Raw genomic sequence first — 26,581 nt, 5'->3', positions numbered from 1 at the left:
GACTGCCAGATAAGTTCCATTTATCAACTCAGATTACATTTAACTAATTTTCTTCCATTTTTATTGTCCAATATCTTAAGCTTATAGTCACTGCCTGGTGAACATCTTGTCCGTATTCACTATGTGACCTTGTTTTTCAACTTGCAACAAATCTTCAACTTTTCATAGAAGTTGATGATGACTCTGCAATTTCGGAGCTCTCTGCGTGCAGTGAAGGCAACATGCTACGTAGCATACGTTTTTGACGAATCGTGCGGGAGTCAGGACGCATCCCACCCTCCGTGCGGAGCAGAGCCGCTAGAGAGACGCACACATCGGAGTTCGGTCCGTCTCCGCCTGCTGTTAGCTCACCCCGCAGGAAGGCCACTGCGGGAAGATGGCGACGGAAAAACAAAAACATGAAGGAAGAGTTAAAATTGGACATTACATTCTTGGGGACACGCTCGGAGTAGGGACGTTTGGAAAGGTTAAAGGTATGTGACTGCCTCGGCGTCTCTGCATCCCGCAAACTGAAAGATGGTAGCAATGAGCGCTTTTTAGCTTAGCCGCTAATTTAGCCTGCTATGGAAGCTAACTTGACGCCACACCAGGAAGGTTTCATATGTGCTGTTGCGCTATTAATTAAACCTCCTTATGATGAAAACAGTCTTTTTGGGGATGTAGCTGCACAATACAGCCCGAGTCGCAAGACTTCATACTAATTTAGTACACATTATCATTTAGCATTGATAGCTTTGTGAGCTAGCCACAAGTCGCTGTCAAGATAGACACCGGGAAGTAAACCTTACCAACTGGTGTTACCGCTATGTCGGTAAATAGTTATGAGGTGTGTGACGTTTCCTCCCCCCTTCTTCAAACATGTTTAAAGTTAGTTTTTGCAGTATAATATTTCGTCTCACCTACCCTCTATGTGTTGAATTTGCTGTTTTGCTTAAGAAATGTTTATGCAGTTCGCTGTGTATGGAGCTGTGCAGACCCAGTCAAATCTACGCCCAGTGATTTCAGTACAGAGGGCAGCACGAATAGAAACCTACGTCAATGCTAAGATTAATTTGTATAAACTTGCTTTGGACTGAAAATGGATCCCACAAAGATGAATATACTTGACCCCTGTCTGCCTTATAGTGAATTAGGATATAAACATTTGAAATTGATCTGAAACATGAAAATTAAAAAAATGGAGCAACCCCTTGAAGCAACTTGTTAGAACGACTGCTGGCTGTTTACAGACAAAAGTGAAATCCCAGTGTGTCATCTCTCTGCTGCATGCGCTTTTTTTTAAAGCAAACACTGGAGTTGATGCCCCATGATTATAATTATTGTGAGTTTTGAAGATTTAATATTTCACTACCACACAGCTGGTGAATCAAAAGTTCCATGTCAGAAACTCCATTCTTTCCAGCGTACTTTTGCTGTTGTGTCTCTCTCTGAAGAGGAAGATGTGTTCAGATTGCGTTGGTTTTGTTTGCCAACCATTTCCTTGTTGCAGTTTTTGTCTAAAGACAAATCTCTACACCTTTTGAGCTGGGAGACCACTTCAAGAACAATGGGTTTTACCACGCTTGCTTCATATAAAGATGTTTTTCTGCAGTAAACATCAAATTACAACTATGTATCTAAATAAAAGCTTTCAGTCCAATTACCAGCATTATGGTGCTTTTGAATTACGTATTTTTACATGAATAAATTAATTGGGAAACTAAATGCGTTGCTTTTCGATACCATAAAGGTCGATAAGCCTCCTGTTCAGTCTCTTAACAGATGATAGACAGATATTTTCCTCTTTAGCTCTTTTACAACGAGAAATTAAGCTACAAAGAACTGTGAACATTGGACTTGGATTGATCAGGTAGACAGTACCGTGAGTCTAAACAAACACAATTGTTGCTCCCAGTTTTGTAAGTAAGCAGCCGCAGTGATGCATGTATAAATCTAATTATGATTTGTCCAAGCTTAGTTTGCACGTTTGTGTCCAGTTCTCTGAAATAACTCGTTAAAACAGCTTTACAACTGAAAATGTCCTTTGTTTTAGAACAATGTTCAATGATATGATACCAAGTGTCTTATTATTCCATGATGTTGTCTACATTATCGTTGCTATTATTTATTTAATCCTTCAGTGGGCCAACATGAGCTTACCAGACACCAAGTGGCAGTGAAGATCTTGAACAGGCAGAAGATCCGCAGCTTGGACGTGGTGGGAAAGATTCGACGGGAGATCCAAAACCTCAAGCTTTTCAGGCACCCTCACATAATTAAACTGTAAGTCCTAGATTGCACACTGCTCACTGCTCCATAATCCCCCTGCCGCCACATTAATGCCACCCACTGAGCTATTTCCAGACTTAAATAGTGTGTTTCAGTCCACATCCATCTAAGATAACCCTCTGACCCAGTCTCCTCCTCCATCAGTCCTCGTCTTGATTCCCAGAATTGCCTGTGTTGTTTATCCCCTCTGTTAGCCTTTCATTTTATTACACAAAAGTACATTATCATGGACTTGCTCTGTCCCAGCCGTGTGACCTCTTGGTCTTAAACTCAATTGTATTTAAAGATGCATTCACTGGAACCACCGTCTGTTTTGGTTGCAGGAATCAACAGGTCAGTCCTGTTTTAGGTTGTTTACGACATAACTAATATTCACCCCTTAAATCTGAAAGATTTTGAATGAGTCATTCAACATGGGAGCTGTCTGTGATTCTAAACTGCCTATCTCGGTATGCTGCGGAAGCATAAGAGAGTGATAGCGATCACTGTTAAGCAGAAAAATATCCTGCGTTTTTAACAGTTGTGTACAGTAGGTGTACTCTGTTGCTGATCTTAAAAGATTGCTCGAAAGTTGCTGCGATACATCCTGTCTGCTCCGTGAAGCCTCGTCCACAGGCCTCGTGCCACTGTTACACGGCTGTAAAAGGACCAAGAGATGTGGCTAATCTAAAATACCAGTCCCATGTCATGCATGCAGCACAAGAATGTAAACTTTGTGTTGGAGTCAGAGAGAGGGAGAGATCCAATCTTTAACAGGGTGCACAAACCTTTGGGGCAAAGTGCAAAGCGTTGCCTGTTTTGTCCAATAACAGATTTTTGTATTTTGTTTAAGCTTGTGCTGATTTTGAAATCAGAACTGACACCTGATTATCGATCAAATCTACAGGAGATTCTGCTCTTAAGTTTTGGCAATTAGTTGGCAGTCAAATGAGCTGAGCAGTGTTCAACGACCCTGCATCGCCTTTATTTTGTTTGCCTGCAGTTTTGCTCATTGCATTATTGTCCATGAACCAACAGCATCACATCTGAGCTCAAAGGCAGCCACCAAATATGGTCATCTGCTATTATAGCTGCTGTGCGTCTGTTAACTGGGACCATGACACTGCCTCCTTTTCCCTCACTTTACATTGTTATGTGCTGGATGTATCGGCCTCCGACTGAATCTTGAAATGAGATTGTGTATGTTCAGAAATGGCTGGAGTTATCAGCAGACAAACCTTTTTTGTTTGTTTAGTTTTGGGTTGTGCTTTAAAAAAAAACTTCAAGCATAACAAGGTTGTTTTGTGGTAAACCAGACCGAAAAAGAGAAGGGTACAGTCTTCTTCAAACCTTTGCCACCACCCTCCCCTTGCTGTGTTTGTTGGACACGTTCGTTCTCATTTACATATACTTCTGCCTCTGTTGTCAGATGCCAGCCTTAATGTGAAATTGAATTGCTCTGGGACTGCAGATTAAGTCTTTTATGATAATGAACGCAGCAGTGTTGCTGTTGGGAATGTCACTTCCTTTTGGCTCTGGCTCTTTGGAAGGAGGTCAATTTATTCATAACCGTTATGATTTGACAAAATCAGAATCAAACACTTGTTTGAGGACATTAGCTGTGCTATGATTTCAGTTATAAATTCACATCTGAATGAAGCTTAAAGTTACAGGTGATAGATGGTCTTAGTACTTATGATAAGCTAAAACCGCTCCTTCACAGGTGCTGCTGTCAACTCTTTGCTGCCACTGACTGTTTAATTAATCAGGTACACATATTTGCATTCTATTAAACAGTATTTGAGGGCAAAGAAGATGTGTCCTTTACACATTAAGATGCAATGATACAAATGTGCTTGAAATATTTAATGCGAGGGGATTTTCTTTTTTCTTAATGAGTGCTTTTTCAGAAATGAGTCATTTACGTGCCGTTGATTAAACTGGATCCTGCACTTACTCTGATGAGTCACGTGGAGCACAAATGTGTTTCATCTGACCGGTTTGAAAGTTTCTGTATTCCACAGTTGACCCAAGAGCTGAGTCGATGTTAACTCTGACCTTCTAACACACACACACACACACACACACACACACACACACACACACACACACACACACCCCTTTTTGAACATACGATGAAATAATAACTGATGTGAAATGGTCATCTGAGCTGTTTTGTTAGATTTGCAAACTGTTGTTGACATATGGAATTTCAACTTTATTTTTTTTATTGCTGTAGGTATCAGGTTATTAGCACCCCCACCGATATCTTCATGGTGATGGAGTATGTCTCAGGTGGAGAGCTCTTCGATTACATCTGCAAAAATGGAAAGGTAATCCAGTATAACGCTGTGAATAGTCTTAGACTCGTATAGATATATAGATAGATGTCCCACATTTTCTGCATCACTGTTAACATATGATATTTACTTATATCACACGTAAACAACATTTGAAATTTGATTGTAATGGAAGTAACCAGAATGCATGAAAAGGAGCTACTTGGGCTTGTTTCGATGAACCAGCAGTGGTGAAGATCTGGAAACGCTTAAAATGTGTGACCCTCAGGCCAACAGTAGTGGGAGAGGATATGAAGACCACATGAAGCCATGCTTAGTCAGGAGTGCTGTGCGAACTGAGTCACGGAGAAGATCACACCTAATAGGCAGTTTGTGCTTTTATAGCTGGATGAGAAGGAGAGTCGACGACTGTTCCAGCAGATCATTTCAGCAGTGGACTACTGCCACAGGCACATGGTGGTACACCGAGACCTCAAGCCTGAAAACGTGCTGCTCGATGCGCACATGAATGCCAAGATTGCAGATTTCGGTATGTATTCCTCAGTCATTAATCTCTAAACGAGACATTCAGTCCGAGTCTCTCTATGCTAAAAATCGCATCTATAACATGTTGCAAAAAATGTCTATCGTGAGCTAAATCATTCGTCAGGTACCGTAGCTGTGGATTTCTGCTTTGTATCTGCAGAGCACCACCCAAATTGTCATAAAGGTGAGGTCAGACAGCCTGGATGTGCAGTGTAGACTATGTGTAGCCAATCGGGACTTCTTCCGGGGGTGGGGCTCTACCACTTACTTGGATGCACTGTGAGAGACAAATGAAATGACAGGCTAGTAGGCTGCTGAAGTTTTTAACAGGTTAGGTGGAGAATGCAGCAGAAATCAGGCAGAGCGAGTACTCAGCGATCCACTGGGAGGCGATAGGAAGCTTGCTCCTTATCAAACAGAAACACATTGCAGAAACCACTTGCTTCAGGACCAGATAGATGGGGTTGTGATACGGGCTGACTCAGGAGCTTTGAGAGCAAACACGGCAGAAGCAAGGCCAAGCAAGAAGATGCAGCACGCTGCGAGTCAGGCGAGCCTATCAGAAGCATGCTTCCCCACGCCCAGATTTCGCTCTTACCTCCCCGGATAGCTCAGCCCTTCCAGACTGTGGAGGCTGGCGAGCACCCTGCCAGCTTGTGGCCTGGCTGAGACTTTGCTCTGCTAGCTTCCTGGCTATCCTCATTCCGTCAGTGAGAAAGAAGATGTAGAGTCGTACCCCAAGCAGTTTGAAGGCATGAGAGGTTTTTCCCAAGTAAAAGCAACACAGAGACGCAGATTAGTTTGAAGAGGATTTATAACAGTCTGAATGGGACTTTGTTTTATAGTTCTGGACACATCTGTGAAGTTTTTGCTTGCACTTGACGTGCGTTTGTACAGTAAGACTTTGTCATCTTGTCATTATCATGACAAGACATCACGATTGTCCATTCTCAAAAGTCACAGGCAATTATTTGCTAGAAAATATATCCATTCGTTAGGAAAATCAAGGAATAAGAAAACAGAATGCGTGTGAAACACGAGTAAATGTCCAAATTTTAAAACCTGAAACAGCTTTTTGAATGTTGGATGGAAAGGCAATATGTTCATGTGTCTTAACTGAAGAGGCTCGACCCTGGAATGCGTGTTCCAAAGTCATTTCAATCCTTTGTTATTGAGTTTGCATTTGGTCGCTGCTTTGAGACGCATCTCTGTGACTCATCTTTATTCTTGTTGTCTGAGAAAAATGTATTCGTTTCTTGCTCGGAGACTGAGTTTTAACTTTGCTGATTGTAGAGGTTCAAACAATAGGTTGTAGAATGATATTCTACCTCATTATTCAACTTGCAGGAACTAAAACCTTCATTTCTTTACACACACACACACAATACATTGTTCTGAGATTAATCACACTGACACTAACAGGAGGAGGTGGAACATTTATCAAGAGGATACCAGAGTTTTCGAGATAGGTTTGTAAAAATAGCAGCTAAATGTTTAAGTAAATGGTTTTATTAATCCTTCAAAACCCCGACCAATTGTGCATTGTAATGATGAAGCAGTGACATTTTTTTGTGTGTTTATTCCACAAGCTTTTGCAGGCTGTATAACTCTTTAAAAATGCTGTGCAGGTTTGTCAAACATGATGTCAGATGGAGAGTTCCTGAGAACAAGCTGCGGTTCTCCTAACTATGCTGCTCCTGAGGTCATCTCAGGAAGGTAATTTCTTTTTTTTGTTTGCTCCATGCAGTCTGAGATTGACACGAAACTAAAACCTGCATCTCGTTATAATCGTGTTACGTGTCGGAGAGAAAAACTTAAATGAGTTAAGACATTGCTTTCATGATAGTTTCTTTTCTTTTTTTCTCTCTTCCAGATTATATGCTGGTCCAGAGGTGGATATATGGAGTAGTGGCGTCATCCTCTATGCCTTGTTGTGTGGGACACTTCCCTTTGATGATGATCACGTGCCAACGCTCTTTAAAAAGATCTGTGACGGGATCTTTTTCACCCCGCAGTATCTGAATCCTGCAGTAATTAGCCTCCTCAAACACATGCTGCAGGTGGACCCAATGAAAAGAGCCACCATCAAAGAGATCCGGTAAGATCATTTACAAGCTGAAAACGCAGCAACTGTAGTCTGCCTCGTCCGGATTATGAGTCGGAGAAGCTTTTTAATAGCAAAAGGCCTGTTTTCCCTGTTGTACTTGTGGGGTTTATTTAACTATCATATTTTCCCCTCAGAGAGGATGATTGGTTCAAACAAGAGCTACCAAAGTACTTGTTTCCTGAAGACCCCTCCTACAGCAACAACATGATTGACGATGAGGCCCTGAAGGAAGTATGTGAGAAGTTTGAATGCACAGAAGAAGAGGTTTTAGCCTGCATATATAGCCGCAACCATCAGGATCCATTAGCTGTCGCCTATCATCTCATCATTGACAATCGCCGCATCATGAGCGAAGCCAAGGATTTCTACCTGGCATCCAGCCCTCCTGACTCTTTTCTAGACGACCAGCACCTGAGCTCGTCTGGCGCAGCCGTTGCTGGCATTATCAAACCCCACCCTGAGCGCATTCCCTTCCTCGTGGCGGAGACTCCTCCCAGGCCTCGTCACACACTGGATGAACTGAACCCCCAAAAGTCTAAGCACCAGGGTGTTCGAAGAGCCAAGTGGCACCTGGGTATCCGCAGTCAGAGCAGACCCAACGATATCATGACAGAAGTGTGCCGTGCCATGAAACAGCTCGATTATGAGTGGAAGGTAAGGAGGGAAGCTTACGAGAGGGTTATAAGGAGCATTTTTCGTGTTTTACTCTAATGAAGTGACTACAAATGGGATCAGTTGACTCATGCTGTTCAGCAGTATGACACTTTGTTATGAGATTCTTTCTCCTCTCTTAATTATCGTTGCAGGTTGTGAATCCATATTATCTGCGTGTGAGAAGGAAGAATCCTATTACTGGGATGCAAACCAAGATGAGCCTTCAACTCTATCAAGTGGACAGTAGAACCTACCTCCTTGACTTCCGTAGCATAGATGGTAAGTTTTCCTGCTCTGTTCTTTAGACGGCGGGCGGTGAAACCGTCAGCGCTTTGGTTAAACCTAATAGTTTATAAGTCACTCTGTCAGGTACAACAACATGCTTACGAAGCTCTCACACACTCACGTATACACACAGAAAACAGAACACGTGCTACGGAGAGTTGGTAGTTTACACAAAATGAAGGAATGATCGTGAACAGCAGTGACAGAGAGTCTTTATGAAGCCAACGCTTAATTCAGCTCGATGATTCAGTCATAAATCTCATCAAGTTGGATGTGTTCTATGATGATGGCTACATTTTCACGAATAAATGATATCGGCCAGATCATATCTGAAAGTCTTTTATGTGCTGCGTTCAATGTCCAGACGGCTGTGTTCAGTATAAAAAGCTGCATCTTTGTCGTGAACCGTGTTAAGCTGAATACGATTCAGCTGGCACTAAAGTCTAGAAATCACATGGAATGACATCTGGACTGCGTTTACTCACAGAGGCCTTTACCTGGGCTGCGGTTTGGCTTCAGAATGCATAACTGTTATAGGAAGTGGGTGTACATGTCGTACAGCTGGTGAAACTTGAATAAGGCTGTGCATTCTTATCTGTGAAAGTTGCCTCTCTCAAAGTCATAGGACGCAGCGCATCTTTAGTTCTTCACTGAGTGATGGGGTTTGCTCTGCTTCAGGCTGCAGACATTAAGTCAGGCTGAAAACAGCCAGCACTGTTTTTTTTTTATAGGACAGATGTTACACATTACATCTTTCTTTCCGGGTTTTTGCTCCCTGGGGAATTTGTAAAATCTGCGTTAGAAACGCTCAACACAGTTCTTATAGCAATCGCTCCCGAGTTCTGTATTCATCTGCCGTATCCCCCATCGTAGTTACATTAGCATAACATTAGAGCTACAAAACATAGTTTCTTTTCGGGGGTTTTGCATGACATAAATATTTTTTGTCAACATATTTTTTCCACACCTGTAATGAGGAGAGGAAACAAATATTTTCCATTCGTCACCAAATATTCCAGATTCAAGTTATTGCAGTTGCAGGCAAGCTCGCTAATTTGCATCTTCCTGCGGATGTTAGTTAACTCGACTGGTTGCACTTAAAATAAAGTTACTGATTAATTGTGAATATTGCCTAAAACTTGAAAACCTGTGGGAATGATTCAAGATCCACGAATAAACTGAACAAATGTTGCCCGGTTAACTTCAAATTGAAGTTGTTTTTATATTTGGTGTGTTTCAGCAACAAGCAGTGGGCATGTCCTTGACCTTTGACCCAACATGTTACGCGTTTCTTTACTCATTAACTTGTTCAAGTGTCCGCTTAGCTTTCCATACACCTGAGCATTGTGCAGAATAGCCTCTTAAGAGCCAGGTTTTCTGAAAAAAACCCACGAAAGCCTTTGTTTCTCAGCCTCTCAACAAACTTTCACCACAAAATTAAAACCTTTTGAGATGTCAACCGTCAGGTTTTTACTGTGAATGAATTACTTTGCTCACATATTCGTCATTGTTAGAAAATAGATGAATGAAAAACTCGATTAACGATATTATATGTATATATTATTACAAGTGGCATTATTGAACGACATGAGAGGAAAAAAAAAACGCTGGGAGAGCATTTTCTGTTAGCCGAGATGTTATCCCTGAGTTTAGCCCCCTGTAGCATGTTGTTTGGATTCTGTCCCGCCGGCTGCCCGCTCAGTGCAGACTTCATAAATGATTGACTCGGAGTTGGGAGCTCTGGAAATCTGCGTGGGTGATTGGCCGTACCTCAAAGGAGACTGTCAGATACAAGTGTTTGGTGCCTTTGATGTGGCGCTGGCCTGCTGTGTGAAGGGCACGAAGGAAAGAAAATTCACTTCGGACTACAGCCACGTCAATTCTGCTACTTATGTTTTAAGCGAAGCCCCGAGGGAATGGAATGCCGCTTGAATTTCTATTGCAACCAAAACATTTCAAATGTAGCGGATGCATTGCTGGGAAGCTTTCTGCCATGTTTGTCGGAGGAAAGTCCCACTTTGACATTTTTAATGACACTTACAGGAAGATTTAATATCTTTTTAACTACCATAACCTGCTAAAGAATGACAGTAAAGAGGTAAAGGCAGTCAGGTCCACAGTTATACAAGTCCTCAAGTTAGATTCCTGTAGCGTTACCTTGTTTCAGTGCTGTTCACCTCGGCTCTAATTGTGAAACGTATGAAAGGATTGAGCCGTCTTCTGCATCGACGCACAGCTTCTCTCTTTGTCGTATTTCAAGATTGAAGTTTTTGTTTACTGCACGCAGCCTTTTTGAGAAGTAAAGTACATTTTTTTGATGTGTGTGTAAAATTTGAAGAAAAAAAAAACAAGCCTGTCTTGTGTTATTCAGATGATATGTTGGAGACAAAATCTGGAACTGCTACCCCTCTCCGCTCTGGCTCTGTGGGCAACAACCGCAGCACTATTAAGAACGATGTAGATGGGACAGATGTTTCGGCCACATCTAGCACTGTTCAGCCCACCAAAACCGCCGAAGGCTCCTTAGCGTCATCCTTGACCTCATCCATCGACTCAACGGGCGGTGGGGACATCATGGCTGTCCCTCGACCAGGAAGCCACACCATCGAGTTCTTTGAGATGTGCGCGAATCTTATTAAACTACTTGCACGATAGCTTGCAAAACAATCATAGCTAGCCTTTTCTATTCTCTGAGTGTCTTTATAGCAATAAGCATGCAACCGATTCATGGCTCGGTTCATCCTGGCTGAGGATGAAGCGATAGTTTCATGGCACTGATGCAGGATGGTGCTCCCTAAGCTGAAGGGGATGCATACTGAGCTTAGTGGGTCTGGAAGGGTTCTAGGGAAAGAAGAATGAAACGCGCCATTACTTGCAAGGACAGAACAACATTTCGGAAAGGGGTCTTGAAATTTTCTGATCAATTAAATGCCAGATGTCCACATCCCACCCATAGATATATGCAGAGGGTATTACACTGAACGTTCTGTACTGTAGCCAGCGAGCCTGCTCATCAGTACAGGGAACAAGATCGTTTTTACCTGCAGAGAAGAAAGGCTTGAGAGTTCAGTGGCAGACATAGGATGCAGGAAGCACTTTTGCACAAATGTCTTTTTATTTCCTGCTGCTCATTTTTTTTCTCTCAGTGGGGATCAGAGGAGTGGTGCAGATGTACTGGGGCGCTGCTTTGGCTCATGCCCGTCACATTCATTGGACTCTGACCCCCGTGTCAGGGACATAAGAATGCTTCTTCACAATTATCTTGGGTTTTCTGTTGATCTTAAATGTCAAAGGCTACATGTACATCATTTTGTCCTTGTTGTAAACATTTGTTTGAATTTGTCTGTCCCCTTTTTATATATAAAGACAGATATTTATCAATGCATAAAGTGGATGGAGTGTTGGTTCTAATAGAATGTGTTTTTCTTCCTTGCATTAAGTTCAATTGCTGGATTTTTTTTTTTTAATTTACTGTTTTTAAGTCGATGTCACAATTTTGTTTCCATCAATCACACTTCTTCTGATACTTGATTGTCTTTCCAAATAACTATAACCTGCTTTTACCATTTAAGAGGTGTTTTTTTGCTATGACAGTCGAAATCTAAAAATATATCGTTTTCTGTGTCGTGTTAAATGTCAAATTGATTTCCACTTATTATTTTTTTTGTTGTTATTATTTTTTTAGTAGGATTTGAATATGATTACTGATTGAAATGCCTTTTGCCTACATTACTTTCATAAATGCCAATCCATCACACGTGTACAGGCCTGGAGGAGTAGCAGTTACATGCTGCGCATTGACGGTGTCCGTTAGCAGGTGAACACACCCATAATATTGTCACCTTTGGACATGTTTATGTTTTTGTTAATGCTTTCACATACCTTTTTGAAGGTTGACCTTAATCAAAGCTTTACATTCTTTACACCTGAAGCAGACTTGCGCTTTTTCAGCTACTGTAGATGATGGCGACAAAACAAAAAAAAAACACAAGCGTTTGCGTCATATTTATATTTGCTAACGTCTCATTCCATTTCCTGTCCATAGTCTTAAAGTTTTAAGTGGTGTCTGTTTGGCTGCCTTACCATCATCAGTACTGTTTATCAGTTTGTGTGTCAGTAGAAGTTTAAATTCCACACAGGTCCGAGTTATTGGCGCCCATTGCAATTATAAGGGGTCTAAATTCCACAGCTTACATTGTCAGTGTTAATTCAAAAGTACTGTCATTTGAAAATAGATTGTTTGTTTGGTTTTTTTTCAAAGCATTTGGCATTACAGGAAAAAGAGGGAAAGTCTGAACTGCAAACGTACACATCTGAACATGTTGCCAAACTACTCAAGACCTCAGTAACTGCTCCCATAGTTGGATAATGGCAATAGGAAAACCAAAGCAAAGGTACAGGCTAAGCTGAATTGGGCTTTCATTTAGTAACATTTAGTCATTTAAACTCTATTTGATTAACTGTTCTTTTGTACTGAAAAATAGACAGAGTTTAATCTTGTTTCTTTTTTTCTTTTCTTTTTTTTTTAAGCGTCAGAAGTTAAAAGTATGCGCTCCCAGCTTTGAAAATAAGCAAGCTCTTGTTTTTTTTTTTGACATTTCAGAGGTATAATTCGACGAAAAAAAGAAAAAAAAAAATGGTGAGTGACAATAATTGTGATCATGTTTCTTTTGTCCTGCACTACAGACTCGGACTGAAAATATTAAGTTGATATTTGACCTTTGTGTCTCAGTTTTAAATAACAGTTAATAAAACTTTAAAAAAAAAAAAAGGAAAAAAAGACCAACTGTGTGGTATTGGAGAGATATTGTTAAACTTAACATTTTAAAGGGCAGTTGCAAGTATTGATCAAAACTTGTTTTTGCTTACATGGTGGGTTTTGTAGGAAAGATGAATGTGTGCTGAAACATGAACCTTTTTGCCAGCTTATGAAAAAGTGACCTGGAAGACTGTTCGATTTAGGTTGAACTGCTTCAAAGAAAAATTGTTCTATTTTTGTTTGGTGTTAAAGGGGACCCCACCAGATTGACCAGTGTAAATCTGAATGGATAGTGTTGACTTATTTGTATACACGACTGCCTAATAAACTGCTAAATTGCACACTGTTGTTTTAATGTTTCTATGAATGTTTATATAGTGCTTTTATGTGTTTAGTGCTTATATACTGTTCAAATAAGGAATTGCAAATATCACATCACTTATTTGTTGAAAAAAAACTTTGTTTCTTCCCCTTGAGATTATAAACCTTTAACTATTCAGATCAGTCAACAACAGTACAGATGTATTTCTGTAAAATGGCTTACTAGAAAGCAAGGGTCATTTTTGATCATGTTGTCATTTAGCCAATTTTCTATTAACCTGTCATGCTTTTAAAATGACATTTTTAAGTGCAAATTTATTCCATTTCAAATCTAATGATTTTATTAAATGTAACAAAATTAAGTAATGCTCCTTGATGATACAGTTATAAAATATTGATACTTTTAAATCACAAATTGCGTACTTTGAATACTAGAATAGAAAATACATTTTCCTCAACACACTGTAAACATACTAACAACATCCAGGTCATGCTGCGTTCAGGTACTACCAAGAATTTACAGAGAAAACGACCCTTCCGTGGAAGTAGTGGTGTTAGGCTGAATAAACTGTAAGCGTTTATTTTTGGATTGTATTTTAATGTCTACAATTGCCTGCATCGTTGCACGTGTAGTCATTGCAACCGCTCTGCCACGATCTGTTAACATGTTTGTGAAATTGTGATATCGTCGGTAGTATGGTCGAGTTAAATAATAGGACTTGAACCTATCATAAAGGTCACAAAACATGGCCAATAATTATCTTCTGTAAGCTTATCCATTCTTGGTCACGGACAGACGTGGATGCATGTGCGTATATAGCTCTGCAAACTGTTTTAAAGCATCACTGTTGTATATATAAGCGTGCAAATATAAATAAAGTGGAGTTGGTCGAGCAAGCGTATCGAATTTTAATGTAGTTGATAGGTAAGCTACTAGAGCTAACGTTAGCTAACCCAGATTTATCTGTGTTGTTTTGTTCAAAGTTTCGTCATCGTTGTCACTATATAAGTAGCTATGCATTATAATTATACATAAGAAAGACAGAAACCTGTTACAGCCGTAAAACTAATTCGGTTTGTTACGTATCTGATAGCGATAGCACTAGCATGCTATATTAGCTTCTCTTCCGATTAGGTGCAAATGAGATGCGAGACTGTGACAACCACCAACGCGCAATTCGCTTTTGCTTTTTCTTTTTCTCTCTTTTTTCCAGAATGGCCTCATTTGGCTGGAAGAAGAAAATCGGTGAGAAGGTGTCAAAGTCAGTGGTACAGCAGTTTGAGACTGAGGCGGATAAAGCTGAAGATGATAAACAAAGTCAGGATGAGGAGGTCGACTGGCTGCACGCTATCAAACGGCGGAAGGAGATCCTGCTGGAGGACTGTGCTGCAAAGAGCAAGAGGCTGAAGGATGAGGGTACACTGCTTGCTGAGCAGGGCAGGTAAAGGCGCCTTCTGCGAGCACACTTACAGCTTTAAATATATATAAATTCGCCCACAGGGATGTACAAACAGTGATGGAAAGGAACTAAAAACATTTGCTCGAGTAATTTGGAGGTGGCTATACCTCACTAAGTAATTTCAATATATGCCATCGCAAAACTTCTGCTTCAGTGTGTTTCAGGGGGAAATACTGTATTTTATAGTTCACCAAATGTATTTGACAGCTTTAATCGGTAGTTGCTTTCAAAGTAAAGGTTTACAAACTGTGTAATGTAGCAAGCTTTAAAGAGCAACACATACGCATCACAGCTGTTGCTTCCTAATCGTTTGTGCTTCAGACACATTACAAAAAGACACTTTTCCCTCCAAGATTCTCATGTCGCCTGATATGAATACAATTTAAAAGGACTCTAAAACTTTTCCTCTCATTGTCTCGCCACCGTAAAGACTTTGGTGCCCCTGTATGATAATCTGAATGTAGAGTCACGTTGAATCAGTTAAACCCTCATCGCCTTTCCCGCATTTCTAACTTTTCTTAAAAATGGCTTCTATCATCTCCAGAGTTGTTCAGAGATCAACTTTCCCCAGTAAGGAGAAACATGTGCTGTTACAAATTCACCTGATGAGGGCACCGTTGCGCAGGGCACACGACCTAAACTGAACGAATGAATTAAGACTGGATTACAAGTAAAGATAAAACTGCCAGTAAATGTTTCCCTGGAATGAATCAGAAAACTTAGAGCTGTCTCGCTTTAAGGGTTTACTTGTATTTAAATGAAGGGTTCTTTCATAAGACCAGGGCAGAACAGACCAGAATCTGTATTTCAATGTCATGGTTCAGCTTAAAAAACGCTTACCAGTATAATTATTCAAAGGGATATTCCTCTGCTTTCTGATTTTAACTAAACATTCAGCACCATGCGCTCATTCAGCATGTTTACAATATCTTTGGTTCAGACACCTGAATAAAGCAAGCTCGGCTTTTTCTTCTAATTACTTCATTACAACTGACCTTTTTTAGCCAAATAACAATCACTTTGTGTTGTTAGCTTTAGTGATTGCCTGTAATTACGTTTGCCAGGAAAAACTGGATTTTGCCAGGGAAATGATGTCTTGGAGCTCCATAATGGCTGTTAAGGGGTTTGAGATGGTGTCTGGTTTAGGATGTTAGTGAGGAGGTTTTTTTTTCGACCTGAACAACACTGACCTTTGATGTCAATTTTGTCTGTTTGTTTTTATCTCCTAACGTTTTGTGCGTTAGGTTAGCAGGACAGTTTCGTGTTTTCTTGCTGACAAGATAAGCACATGTTGAACACACTGCTTTGTTATCTATGGCAGTGTGTTAAATGGTCATGATGTCATCATTTATTCCCTCTTTCTTCAGGCTATAAGCGTTATCGTTCCATCTTTAAATGATTGGAGGCTTCTAGTAATTGCGCTCTTTCCGTCCAACCTTTACTTTGACTAAAATGCGGAGACAAGTCATTTTTCACTGTTAGAGTTCACATGGTGTGTTGCTTAATTTCCTCTTATGATTTTGCTGTCTTCTTTGCTTCATGTGATGGTGTGATTTCCACACTGCTCTAGTTCCATTTCCTCAGTCTGGTCGTTGCATGTTAAAAAGCGCAGTCATATTTTCTCTCTATAAAACAAACTCAGCTTTTTTTTTATCTGATCAGTACGAACTGTCTCATTCTAGGAATTTTATTGCCTTTGAGCTTTTCAGGCGATCCGTTTCCAAGCATTTCGCCCCACAGTCTTTGTCTTGGTCAGGAAACCAGTATCATGTCGATCTAAAAGTCAACCATTTGTTTCTGCGGTCAGCAACAAACGCATGCAGAAGGGTTGAACTTTTCTGGCAACACCTGTGGTCAAGCTTGATGTGATTTCTGCCTGAATTTATGCAAAATCTGGTTTACGTTCCTCAGATTGTCTGTGAGGGAAACATGTGACACTCCCAGTACTTTGTGAGCTCTGGTAGGAGAGGCAAGTTTGATTTGCAACCTGCCTATTCAAGTCTGGGGACCTGGCTGGTTTATTTAACAAAATGCTGCCTGCGCCATTCTGTCAGGCAGGTGTTGTGGAGCACGCTTTTAGCTTTTCGACGCTCTTCTCTCTTTATTTGTCAGTTTATTTGACAGATCTTTCTGTAAATGTAAAGCAGAGATAATTGATGTCGTCAAAACCTACAGCAGAACAAAGATTAAACTAAGCAGAAGTATGAGTCAGATCTATTTAAAAGTCTGTTTGCACAAATGATCTGGGAAAATCACCTCATGATAATCAAAGAGCAAGCCTGTGTAAACCCTGCGCTACGGTTACATAACATACATCACATTTCAGGTTGGAGACGTGGAAACTGGGTGTCCAGTTTCTCTGCAGCTTTCTGCGCTTCACTGTTTGAGTTGGTTGTGCTTTCGTGCTGCAAAAGATAAGAACCCCAGCGATACAAAACTACATTTAACTTCATGTCGAGCAACTTCTCCGGAGGATGGCAGAAATCATGGCCAGCATATATCCGTACTTTCATCACAGTAAAGAAGCACAGCTGCAGAGTAGCACAAATCCCACAGATTTCTCTGCTGGATCATAACCACAGTGTGTGTTTTCTTCAGGCACTGGGAGGCCATTAAGAAGTGGGACGAGGCCATTCAGCTGACTCCAGACAACCCGTTTCTGTATGAAATGAAGTCTCAGGTATGTCCCACTCAACATTTTACCGAAGTATTATACCAGAGTATTTTCCTATCCATGCTACTTTCATTCTTCATAGAAAAGATTCACATTTTAGCACATATTTTTTTAAAGAACACTCAACCTCTCTTTATCATCCCCCCCCATCTGAAGTGGAACTTAAAAGATTCTTTCTTAACAAGATTTGAATGTTTCCGTATTTTGGTTTTAAGGAACTTTAAGGGATGATAGACAAGAGCAATGGTCCACACCTGCATATAACATACATCCAGAACCTTCTGACCCTGTCAAGATTCTCTTAAAAAGGGTTTCCCATTCACGTAAAAGGGATACATCTGACAACCCAAAAAACTTTGCGCCATTGCACCAAAACCTGATTTCGTGTGTGCGTAGCAGGTCAGAAAATCTGGGCGGGTTGGGTCAAAGAGTGATTCTAAAGAAGCAACGAGAGACGCGGCCCACTTCTCATTTTCACTTCCTCCCTCTGCCGCTCTTTCTCCCTCCTTCTCAAACACACAGCGACACGGAAACACGTCATTCTGCACAACTGACCTATAAAGCCATCTTTACCTTTTCTCCCACACCCCTCTGCACCTCAGCAGTTTATGACACCGCAAAGGTTATTGAATGACATGAAATGCTGTAATAACAGCGGAGGGGCGTTACTCGACCAGGTGCACCAGGTGGAGGACGCACCGTTGATAACATCTTCTCCTCTCCCCGCTTGCTGGAGCGGCCTCATGGATTCCAGACCCCCCCCCTGCTTTCAGTTCGGCTGCTTTTGCACTCGAAGCTGAGACAAATTTGCAGACTTTTACTGATACTATTTACGTAATTCAAGGTCATGTTGAGTAATCTGAAATTGCAAATGTCCACTTAGCACATTTGAATTAATTGTACACATTTAATAAAAAGTTTGTCCTGCTGGTCAGAGAGCTTTGTGGAATTGAAAAAGTCCCAGTTATGGCTATGAGGTCCCACGCTGTTGGTTGCAGCTGGCTGATTTGTGCGTATTTATGTGGTTCGGTGTTACCAACTATATGCTCTGTCAGGGGTCAATGTGGGGTCAGGATCTGAATACGGACAGTTTGACACGTAAGAATCAAACCAACGATCCTCCGACCTGAAGCGTGTGGTGTGTCGGGGGATGGGTTTAAACTTAAAACAAGCCTTTGGTTTGAGAACGGTAATGACAGAAACCGATATAATCTACTGATTCCTGGTACAGTTCAAGTGTATCTTGTGCTTTCTTGTACTGCAGTGTATCACTGCTTGTATTGCATGTGCATTTTTACACACTATACTTAATGTAAATGCACAAATGAGATTATGTGTCCGGCTTCAAGGCCGCACACAGCGAGGCTGTTGATTTATGACGCCACAGACAGTCAGCTTGTCTTAGCTTTTACCTTCTATTTCTTTAGGTTTTTCTCTTTCTTTCTTTTTGTTTGTGTGTTTGAGTCTTTAAACCGTGATTTGTGTGCACGGTATTTGGAAAAAGCGGAACATTCAGATGGTATAGTCAGACAAAATGGAGCTCTTTCCGTTATTTATCAATTAAATGTAACGCAATAGAAATCCCTCCTTGTAGCCAAAGTCATTTACATCACATGGAGAATTGTACGCCTAATATAATATTATCCATTAAAGGATATTTGAGAAGGAAATCATTAGAGGACGAAGTCCGGAGAAACCACAAATGTTTTTCTCTCTCTCTCTCTCTCATCATTAAAATGAATACAAACAGACCTCAGACTGCTATCCTTTAGGGTCATGTGCCTTGTGTTTGACAGCACGTATACACTCAGTTTCACCTTTTACCTCCTTTTGCAACTGCTGATGTCTCAGTTATTAGACTGAAAATAAGCCAGCGGTAATGGAATCCACTTTTCTGGCTCAGATGACGATTATGATTATGCTGATGCTGGCCATTTGCTTCCTCTCAATGCTCTCTTCCTATTTAATCCAATCAGTATTGTGTCAAATCCATCCAGCTGCATGTGTGTGTAAAACAGGCTCCATTTGCACAACTTTCATCACATCTTCCTTCATGAAGATGGAGGAAGGTGCCGGAGGTCCAGCTGATAGCGAGTTCTCACTTTTCAGTGTGCTCTTTACTGGATGTGCTTCTACAGCAGGCTGAGATTGTGCCAGTGATACAGCGTCTACAACGATGCGTTAGGATTGAGATGAAATGAACACAGGCCAGCAGTTACGTTCATAAAGAAGTGTGTTTCAGTTGCTTTGTTACAACAACGTAACGGTACAGTTTTTCTACAGTTTTTCCATAGGTTTTCTACAGTTTTTCCACAGTTTTTCTACAGTTTTTCCACAGTTTTTCTACATTTTTCCACAGTTTTTCTACAGTTTTTCCAGCAGTGATCCTGTTGGAAAACTTTCTTTTATCCAAACGTTTCAAATTCTTTAGATTATTATTAGATCATCTGCTCTGCAAATACATGCACAGTGATATCAGCTTTTGAGTTTGTTTCCAACATGGCAGCAAAGCAGAAGTGAAATATCTCAGTAAAACTGTGTGTATTTGCGTGTTGTCTGAAAAAGGTTGAAGAGGTTGAGTTCAGCGCTGTTAAATGTGAGTACAGAGAGAAACCTACAATATTATTGTTCCAGCGGGTATTTCTTAAAGAGAAATTGAGGAGTACAAAACAGAAAAACTGTAGCTCAGGAGGAAGAGCAGTCGCCCACCAATCGGAAGGTCGGTTTGGCTTCCCCAGGATACATGTCGAAGCGTCCTTGGGCAAGACACTGAACCCCACGTTGCCTCCCAGTGTATCACTGGGGTATGAATGTGTGTGAATGATTAGAAAGCACGTAGTTATGTGTATCTTAAGACGTGCTGTACGAGTGTGTGTGAGTGGGGTGAATGCGGCATGTAGTGAAGCGCTTTGAGTGGTCAGTTAGACTAGAAAAGCACTATACAAGTACAAGTCCATTTACCATTTAATGGTCGTGTAAAGATTAAAAAATAGATAAAAATAATGTGATTTAAAAGTTTATTCCTGCCTTTTCTCCATCTTAAATATACGATTTTCAGTGGGCTTTTGTTGAGGCGCCTTTAGTTACGAGCAGTTCCTGGTTTACACGCAGTTACTAAAACTTTCAGCTTGTTTTTTTGTTTTGTTTTGCAGGTGCTGACCATTCTGCACGAAGTGTTTCCAGCTGTGAAGGCAGCAGAGATGGCCGTCAAGTTCCGCCCGTTGTGGTGGGAGGGCTGGCAGACTCTGGGCCGGGCACAGCTCAACCTGGGAGAGGTGGACCTGGTGAGTGTGGCCGGTAATACTGGCCTAAGATTAAGAAATCTATTGCAAATGTTAACCCGATGCACCAGATGGCTTGTTAGATAGAACTATTTAGTAAGTTCTCTGTGGAAAAGGAAGGCGCTTCGAAAGAAACTTCACAGCTAATTGGATAAATCCTCTATCACTGCCACAAGTGAACGTTAAAGCAGTCAGATCAACAAAGCATTAGAAGCAGAGGTGGTCATGAATAAAACTGGACTTTTAAAATGCGCGCGAACGTTATCCCGACCGGAATCGTACAAAACTGAGCTAACATGCTCAGATCACGCGGCCGGGGGTCAAATCCCTCCTGCATGTATACACCCAACGAGCCAAGGCACCCTCCATGCTCCGAAGCCTTCTTTTTGCATCTTTTTGTGAAAACAAGCCGAATTCCCAGTAAAGCTTCCCCCATTCAAGTGTTTTTCTTTCTTTTTGCAGACTCATCGCACTTAGACAACGTGTTCCAGCATTTTGACACCCCATAAAATCCAGATTTCATAACTGCAACTCGCAATTTAACTTACTTAATGACGTCGCCTGTGCGGTGAAATTAGCTGGACTTGCATATCCGACGATCCCCCGCAGAGAAAGGTGGAAGCAGCAGAATGTTTTGAGCTTTAAATCACAGGTGGAGGAGAGACTAACACTAAATGCACTAAAAGTGTGTCGTCATTTTTTCCAACATCCAAGCTGTGTCCACATTTTACTGCTGCACACAGCTGATGGCTGATCTTCACATACTCTAAGCACACGATACTTGGCAGTAAGCAACTTTTTATAGTTCGTTGCCTGTAAATTAGATGTCTGAGTTTTTCAGGAGTTGTTAAGACACTTTACATAATTATGTTTACTGCTTTTTTTCAGCTCCCCTGTCTCTGAGACGAAGCGCTTCTTTCAACGCACGCCCAGGTGCCTGCGGCTCGTACGATAGCTCAAATTGCCCCAGAACATGCCAGGACCCGTGGTTGTATGAAGCTCGCAGATCGTCGTTAAATTGTTTCGCTGCCTGAAAGCCAAGCAACCTGAAGTCAGATACCCTTCAGGCTGATGTCACTCATGCGTGCCCCGAAGCGGGAAACCTGTCCCACAACACCAAAACCCAAGAATGGCAACCGTTGAAAGACACTCTTGCTTCAGCTCAATCAAACGCAGACGCACCTCCTTGGATAATCAAGGTCTTCGGGAAATGAAAGAAAGAAAAATCTATTTTTAGTTTGACTTGTTCAGTCGAGTTTTTAAGCTTTCTGTGCACCAACATGCTTCGGTGGTGCACAGAAAGCTTTGGTGGCTATTCCTCGTGTTTGCTTACATAGTCTCTTGTGTTAATTTGCGCCGAGTTTGCGTTAAACTGTTATTTGAGAAAAATGGAACGCGTCCAGATAAAACAACTGCTAGCTTCTAATTTAAATTTTTTTTTTTTTTTTTAATGCGATCCCAGCAGGAAGCGTCACTATTGGTCATCTCTTTGCCGTGACTGTGTTCGTCTGGTCTTGGTTTTCCTGGAGAGGCTGCTGTATTCTGCCAGCAGTGCTATATATTTGGCCAAATTTCACATTAAAGAGCTGATGTGGCTTTAGTCTGTTCAAGACTGAACTTGCTCTGCCGTTTTGGGCACAGCCAGCTTAATTTGTCGGGAATCTATTTCAGTTTACCTGCCACAGACAGGGCAGGTTATTTATACGACAGACGGGAAATGTTTGACCTCCGCTCGGAGGTTAATGTAAGCTCAGATTCTCACGAGAAAAATATTCCTCGAGTCTTAAAAGTGCTGTATTTTAAATGTCTTTCTTCATTTTTAATTGTAACTATCCAGACTGTTATTCACACTCCAGCACAGACTCTCTCCCTAATGCACCCTGTTGTGTTAACCTGCTGGCGTTGCAAATGTTTTATTCTGACTCTCTGGTTCAACGGTGTAAGTTATCACGTTCACGAAATAGAAGAATTCAGGACATTTCCACACGGACTGAAGGCTTTACTCGCCCTTCTCTGTCATCTAAAAGGAGCAGAGTTCAAACCATTCAGCTCACACTTTTTTATTTTTAGCTGTGGCTGATTAAGCTCGACTTCTGCAATCTGTCACAGACAGTTTGTCTGTACTGCGAGAACAAGTCCTCTCTGCAGTATTTGGATCAGGACAATGGGCCGTGCCGAGTCTGACCCACAGGCGTTATTGGGCGTGTTTGCTAGGACTTCACTTAACGCCATGGCGTTGGTTCACTGATGTGCGACAGAATCCTTCGGAACAATCTAAAACTCACAGTAGCAAAAGGTCAGGATATCTTGACTTTTAACCCTTAATAAAAGCTAAAAACATTCCAGACACTCGGAATCCTTCACTTCTTGTTGAAAATAATCCTCTCGGGCTTAACGGAGCTTTTGCGGAGCTCTTGGAGACATCGCCGCCGTTTTTTTTTTTTTTTACCGGTTGATCTGCGCTCTGCTGTGAAATTGTCGAGCTTCGCCTCACTTTCTCGTCCCTTCACGTTTGAGGTCGCGTGACAGGTTTCCCATTTTCGTCAGAACTGATTTGTAAGATCGCCGCTCGGGTCAAACTTATTTCGCAGGCCTCGGAATAGTCATGTGACATCATGAAACCCGGCCGCGCTTCTGTTCGGTGGAGCTATAATTTCCAATCCAGTCTGCAAGTCCACGGTTGGCAAGAGACGATGCGCTCCTCTTAATGAAAAAACCCCATCTGTCCCACTTTATAACATAAAGAATGTTCGGGTCTTTGGCAATAACAAGCTGCACATCTGCTCGCCACCTGTACTGATAGCAGTGACCATTTATCTAAATGAACCTGACAAAGCTCACGCAAGCCTTTCCATCTTTTTCTTTCTTTTTTTCTTCGCTTCACTTCCAGAACGAATAGCCACAGATGTTTTCTGTTATTACCCTGCGTTTATGTCCATAATCATGTCAGTGACTGTCCCTGCAGGCTGTGAGGTCCTTCCAGGTTGCAATCCACCTGTGCCCGTCAGAGAACACCCTGTGGCGGGAAGACCTGCACTGGGCATGGACGCTACAGAAGCAGCATTTAGCGACCAAAGAGAAGACGAGGCAGGAGGAGGAGACCAAGAAACAGATCCTCAACGCCCCTGAGCTCGAGCAGGACTATGACTTTGAGTCAGATGAAGTGTTAGCTGCCTGCGTGGCTGTGGCTGAGCGACAGACCCACTATGAGGAGCTGAAGAGGACAACCGTTGTCATAGATGCAGAGGGTAATATAAGAAATGTGGTGACTGGGGAGAAAGGATCAGAAGACACAGCGACATCATCAAAGGAACAGTTTGTCAAATCAAGAGGACTTTGAACTGCTTTGGGAAAGATTTGTTATTTATGAAACCACTCAGTCTGCAGCTCTTTATCCCGAAACCCTCATTTTAAAGATAAAGGCAAGAACTAACTTGTTCTGCTGAGGTCATGTATGTTTTCCATCTCTCCTAAAGACTTTAACATTAGCTGTGGTGGGAGTCCACTGCTCATATCGAGTGAGAACGCTTCCAGATGCTTCCAGATGCTCATGTGAAGTTCTAACTTTAACAGTTGTTTCTTTTCAAAGGGGATTCAGAATGAATGGCACACGTTTCATCCCAGGCACACAAAAGCTTACGTACTCTATGGTTCCTTTCAGACGCCTGACAGCCAACAGAGTTGTGTTAGTTCCCTCTTAGTGCATGTTGAGTGGGAACATTTCCTAGGTGGAAGCCTTTGTGAAGACACATGAAGCGCGTTCACTGTCAGTTGTTGCTTATAAGGGAGCATGTCAGCCAGTGAGTAAACTGTTTTAACACGGACTCTGTGTTTTGTGCTTCACACGTTTCTGATCTTACGTTTTATAGTGACGTTTACAACCAAAAGTAGGGATACCGTGGAAGATTTCTGTCCAATAACTGACTGAAGGTAGAGGATTTGCAGCGCTGCTTTGGCCGAATTATCGTCGTAAAACATCAGCTCTGAAAGAAAAAAAAAAAAAACACAAGTCGTCATCCAGTTCCATGTTACGGACATTAGAGCTTTGACTTTTCCAAATAAACCTTTGTAAACCCTCACCATCCTGGCCGCGAATCCATCGAGCTCACGGCAGTCTCTGCAGCTTTGAAAAGGTTCCCAGAGTAGCTGTGTTTGTTGGCTCCATGATTCAACCCTCTGTGGGGTTGGGTCAGCCTGACATGACTGAGCTTTCTTCTTCCTGTTGTTTTTGCACCACTCGTGGGTGGTGCTCGGAGTCATTGTGTTCCTGCGTGAAAAAAAAGTGAAGACTTTGATTGAGATTGAGGGATACCAAGGTCTCCAACTTTACCTGCAACAGCGCACCCCCCCCCCCCCCCCCCCCCCCCCCCCACCCCCCCATGCCATCATCCTCTCTCATTGGAGCATGCGGGCTTTGAGATTCACACTTTCATCTCAAACTAATTCCAAATGAATCAGGGATGCTGTGCAAAGAGCACACAAACACACAATGCAGTCACTTGCAAATCTCATAAACCAATATTTTCATTCACAATGGAACATAGAAAAAAATATCAAATGCTGAAAGTGAGACTTTTAACTTGAATAGCTTTTTCATAACAGTCCACCAACGTCTTAGACTGGAGGAGACCAGTTGCTGGACCTACTTGCTCGACTTTCCCGGGTCTTTTTTGTTGTATTTTGCGTTTCACGGTGCATCAAATGTTTCTACAAAGTCACGCATACATTGCTGAACCTGATCTAGAATATGGAGTGCATTCAGTCAGAGGCTTCTTCAGCTCCACTGCAACAAAGCCCAGTACAGGATGTAATTCCTGCCAGCTGCAACAGCTGCTTAGGACGAATAATTCTGAGTTCGTTTTAAAAAGAAGAAAATTCAAACTTCAACGGCCTAATTTCCCTTTTGGAGGAATAAAATATTCCTTCTGTTTAATTTTATACTGAGTGCACATCGCAAAGGTTGTAAATATTAGGATCTTTTTTTAATGTCACGATAATCAGAACTCTCTAACACTGTTTACAGGAGAAAAAAACAGCTGCATATTCACTTTGACAAAGTGTAATTCAGTATGGGAGAGAAAAATCGGTAGAAAGTTGAAGCAAACCCGATGATCTTAGTTGGCGCACTCTCAACTGTAACTTCCCCGAATCATTGCTGGTGCAGCTGTTGTTTTAAGAAGTTGCATAATAAGATGCATTGTGTGTAATGAGGGTGTGCCCAGCACCTCCACGCTCCATGGTCTGCATGTGTGTTTGACCTGGTTGAACAGAGAATTATAAAGTTTTTATGAATTCAGAATTTTTCCTTCTTTTTCTTTTTTTTTTTGCATTAATTACCTGTTCTTGAGAAACCAAACTAGCTCGACTGCTTTAAAGCGGCTCTGTGAGGTGGATGACAACATTCTCATTGTTCGTACAAGTTAATGTTTGGCTCAGTTGACACAGTTAAGAAGAGGGTCAGTATGGCAAAGCAAAACTTCCAGTTTATGTGTCACCACATTACGCAAGATGGGATCCGTGGGTATGAACGTGTGTGCGAACTGCGAAAGGATGAAGATCTGATTATGAACAAACAGGCAGAGTGAAAACGACCCGAAAGCAGGTGTGTAAACAAGATCAGGAAGCAGAGGTTAGTTCGAAAGAAGGCAGCGAAGTAAAACGTGCAATGGAAGGGGCACCAGGTACGAGGCCCGCCCTACATCCAGAGGCTGAAGCGCCTTTACGCAGCCAGGCTGGGAGCGCTTTGCTGCAAGTCATGCCCTCTCTCTCTCTCGCTCTGCCCTCATTTCCCATCAAAGAACTTTCCAGTAAATGTCACCAGTGCCACAGAGCACTCAGACGACTATTTATTTTGCGACTCAAGCTTTCGGCCTGAAATGAGCTTATTAGGATTCCAGCTCGTTCCAACCTTTATGAACACTCTCACCCGTCAAACTTTGTCCCGACAATCAGCCTGACTGCAGCTGAA

At 41.7% G+C, this 26,581-nt stretch overlaps 2 protein-coding genes across 3 annotated transcripts; both read left to right on the top strand.

Annotated features, from left to right (window-relative positions):
• Nucleotides 1-259: 259 nt before the first annotated feature.
• Nucleotides 260-13,218, top strand: prkaa1 (protein kinase, AMP-activated, alpha 1 catalytic subunit). Of its 2 annotated transcripts, XM_072371249.1 has the most exons (10): nucleotides 260-473; nucleotides 2,121-2,262; nucleotides 4,487-4,580; nucleotides 4,932-5,076; nucleotides 6,701-6,788; nucleotides 6,946-7,170; nucleotides 7,314-7,833; nucleotides 7,986-8,112; nucleotides 10,490-10,739; nucleotides 11,265-13,218. In XM_072371249.1, the coding sequence occupies exons 1-10, from the start codon at nucleotides 377-379 to the stop codon at nucleotides 11,527-11,529; spliced, it is 1,953 nt and encodes a 650-aa protein (XP_072227350.1). In that variant the 5' UTR covers nucleotides 260-376; the 3' UTR covers nucleotides 11,530-13,218. The 2 variants fall into 2 exon arrangements, with proteins under 2 accessions (XP_072227350.1, XP_072227351.1); XM_072371250.1 differs by having other exon boundaries at nucleotides 10,490-11,349.
• A 693-nt stretch (nucleotides 13,219-13,911) lies between these two features.
• On the top strand, nucleotides 13,912-24,918 carry ttc33 (tetratricopeptide repeat domain 33). The gene is made up of 5 exons (XM_072371577.1): nucleotides 13,912-14,006; nucleotides 14,413-14,640; nucleotides 17,257-17,338; nucleotides 20,485-20,616; nucleotides 23,579-24,918. Exons 2-5 carry the CDS (start codon nucleotides 14,414-14,416, stop codon nucleotides 23,951-23,953), a joined length of 816 nt encoding a protein of 271 aa, XP_072227678.1. The 5' UTR covers nucleotides 13,912-14,006; nucleotide 14,413; the 3' UTR covers nucleotides 23,954-24,918.
• The last annotated feature ends 1,663 nt before the right edge of the window (nucleotides 24,919-26,581 follow it).

Source organism: Leuresthes tenuis, unplaced genomic scaffold (genome assembly GCF_036924035.1).
Source record: "Leuresthes tenuis unplaced genomic scaffold, fLeuTen1.0.hap1 SCAF_19, whole genome shotgun sequence".
Lineage (NCBI taxonomy): Eukaryota > Metazoa > Chordata > Actinopteri > Atheriniformes > Atherinopsidae > Leuresthes > Leuresthes tenuis.
Note: the sequence above shows the minus strand (reverse complement) of the source record. Positions and strands in the feature narration are given on the sequence as shown.